Source organism: Nematolebias whitei, chromosome 3 (assembly GCF_014905685.2).
Source record: "Nematolebias whitei isolate Nwh7 chromosome 3, NemWhi1, whole genome shotgun sequence".
NCBI classification, from domain to species: domain Eukaryota; kingdom Metazoa; phylum Chordata; class Actinopteri; order Cyprinodontiformes; family Rivulidae; genus Nematolebias; species Nematolebias whitei.
This window is the reverse complement of record NC_056500.1, coordinates 22,347,481-22,350,334: the sequence shown is the minus strand read 5'-3', so window position 1 is coordinate 22,350,334 and position 2,854 is coordinate 22,347,481. Positions and strand designations below refer to the sequence as shown.

The 2,854-nt window shown below is 38.6% G+C and overlaps 1 protein-coding gene across 1 annotated transcript in view; it reads left to right on the top strand.

Moving 5' to 3' along the window:
- Positions 1 to 435: 435 nt before the first annotated feature.
- The window catches only part of hsh2d (hematopoietic SH2 domain containing), a 3,979-nt gene continuing 1,560 nt past the window's right edge, over positions 436 to 2,854 (top strand). The window contains exons 1-3 of the mRNA XM_037674669.1: positions 436 to 563; positions 1,803 to 1,892; positions 2,000 to 2,165. Of these exons, the coding sequence (XP_037530597.1) occupies positions 436 to 563; positions 1,803 to 1,892; positions 2,000 to 2,165 (384 nt within the window). The remainder of the gene's footprint in view (positions 564 to 1,802; positions 1,893 to 1,999; positions 2,166 to 2,854) is intronic.

Here is a 2,854-nt window from a genome sequence, read left to right as displayed (position 1 = left end):
CACTTTAGTTTACAAAATCCACACTTTTATTAATATTTACCTGCAATGATTTCATTACAAACCAGATGAAAGTACATTTTTTAGCCTAAAGCAGCAAAGGAAGAGGATTCTATTGAGCATAATATAGATCCTTTCTTATTTTTTTGGAGAAATGCATTTTTTATTTGGTTTTAAAATGCAAATAATTAACTATGAGCTCTTATGAAAACGAGGACAGAGTAACACGGATCACTGTACGCCATACGAAAGGGCTTCCCCTGAAAGAGGAACAATGTGAACTACCAAAAAAGGGATATTTATTGAGCTTGTGATTTTTTACTAGGTGCACAGAATGAACTGAATATACAAGCATCTGTCACTGAGCTGTTCAAAAGCCATTTGGAGGTCTTTTCCAACAGGATCTTCTCTCTCACTTCTTCTTCTTCTTCTTGCAGGATGATGGAGTGGAGTCAGTCTTCTCAAGAACAACATGATCCTTTCACCTGGTTCAAAGAGTCGCAGCTCCAGTCGGTGTTCAGGAACGGATCAGTCCCAGATTGGTTTCATGGAATCAGTTCCAGGAAGTAGGTTTGGGTCTATCACTACTTCAGTAGCAGATTGCAGAATATAAAAAGCCGAGTTTAAAAAGATATGCACGTTAGTGTCACAGCATGAAGTTTTTGTTCTGCTGATCTGCTCCAAGTTTAAAAACTGCTAATCCAGTGCTGACATCTGTAATTTTATGTGTTGGGAACATTTCATGTCCGATTAAAAGAAAACACATAGCAGCGATATAATATCAGAAAGCAGAAATTATTAATGAGTAATAATTTTAATTTGCTTCAATTAAAAAAGAAAAAGACAAACCTTTAAATGCCTCATTTTCAAAAATAATACATAAATAATTTTTTAAAACTCTGATTTAAGGAACTGTTTAAATAAGCACATCAATCTTAACTATTTTTGACTTGAAAAATATTAAACTCAATATAATCTGAAGTTAAACAATGCTAACTGTGCATGCGGAGCAATCATGGAATATGTAAATGAAGTGGAAAGCTTGTAATATGAAGCTGCAGCTGACCGACATGTTTGCTTTGCATTATGAATGACACAGTATTTGAAGAATGTGATGGCAGCGTTTTGTTACCAAGAAAGAAAACTTTATTCGAGACGTGATAATAAAACGTGCATGTGGTTTGCATCTAGTTTAGTACATAACAGTCTCACCCTGGAGACAGCTACAAAGCAAGACAAACAGTTTTTGTCTGTTTTTCCAGAGTGAATCTGTTGGAAACAGAGCAGAGACTAATTTATGATAATGGCTGTAAGACAGAGCTGCAACCAGAAACATTTTCTGTGAATCTATTAAATATTAAATGCACATTTATCTCTCGTGAAGCCTAAAACGGTATCATGTTTACTTGGAGACGAATGGATAATAGACAGTTTTTAAATGATATTGCTCATTTATTTAATTCCTGCTGACAGATTTTCTGACTTGAACGATCAGTTTCCTTGTACAGATTTATTTGCCTCACTCACTCACTCATTTGCCTCACTCTGGGCCCTTGAGCAAGACCCTCATTACCCACCATCTGCTCCCAAAACAGGTCTCTCTTGAAAACGAGTCCTTGTGACTCAATGAGACTACCTGTATAAATAAAGTTTAAATAAATTAAATAAAGTGCGTGAGAATGTTTTACCCTATAAATGTTAACTGGTTTGTACAGAAAACTTCAAAGAGATGCCGTACAAAAACAAAGTTTGCATTTTGAGGTGTGTGTGTTGAAAAGGGGCTTTTGTCTGGGCGGTTTGTGTAGGGCGGCAGAGGAATTGCTCACGTCCAAGCCACCTGGCTACTTCCTCATCAGAGTCAGCGAGAGCAGAATCGGCTACACACTCTCGTACCGGTGAGTATTTCTGCAGAATTGAAGGGGCTATGTTTCATCCACGCACTCAGTCCTGCGGGTTAAAGTCCTGCTGAGCTTACTCTCTCTCTCTGGCATTGCCACTTCAGTGCAGACGAACGCTGCAGACATTTCATGATCGATGCACTGGTGGCTGGCCAGTACATGATAGTGGGTGAGAACAGGCGTCACCAGAGTCTGCAGGACCTGGTGGAATTCCATCGCAGAACTCCCATCATGCCCTTCAATCAGGTTCTGACTGTTGCTTGTGGACAGGTGAGGAAAGAACACATGTAGATGCAATTTATATTTATTTATATTGTAGTCATTTAGTAAAAAAAAAAAAAAAAAAATCCAAATAATAATATTGTATTATGAAATTCTTTATCAAAAGGGCTCGTGAAACGGTCGGCACATATTCAGACAAATGGAAAAAATGAAAGACAGAAGCTGTTACTGCTAGGATAAATTAGTGTCCTTTATTATCCTGCCACAGAGAACAGCCAAGCAAAAAACATGTACACTCTTAACACACAGATTGATATGAAATAACTTCTCACCGTGACACTGGCCGGGAAGTCGTTTTCGACCCAGGTAAAGGAGAATCACATCAAAATGGCATATGGCATCAGCGCGTGCTGATCCACACCGGACTTCCAAAGATTAAGTTGCCTGTCACACTTCCTTTATACTTTTCTTCCCTGACCGGATCATGTGAGAGCAGATCAAAGCAAGTTTGATGGTTACCAGAACAACGGATCTAATTAAACCATCATCAAAAGCGATGGCTCATCCTTCCAGTAAGGAGCGCCTGTGACCGTAAAAGCGGGCCAAAGCTTCCAGGTCAAGAGCACTCCTAATGCTTATTAAAGCATTCCTAAAGAGCACTCCTCGTCCCTTCTGCAAACCATCAAAGAGTGTCTAAATATTATAAGCAACACACACACACAAAGTATATGTTTGAA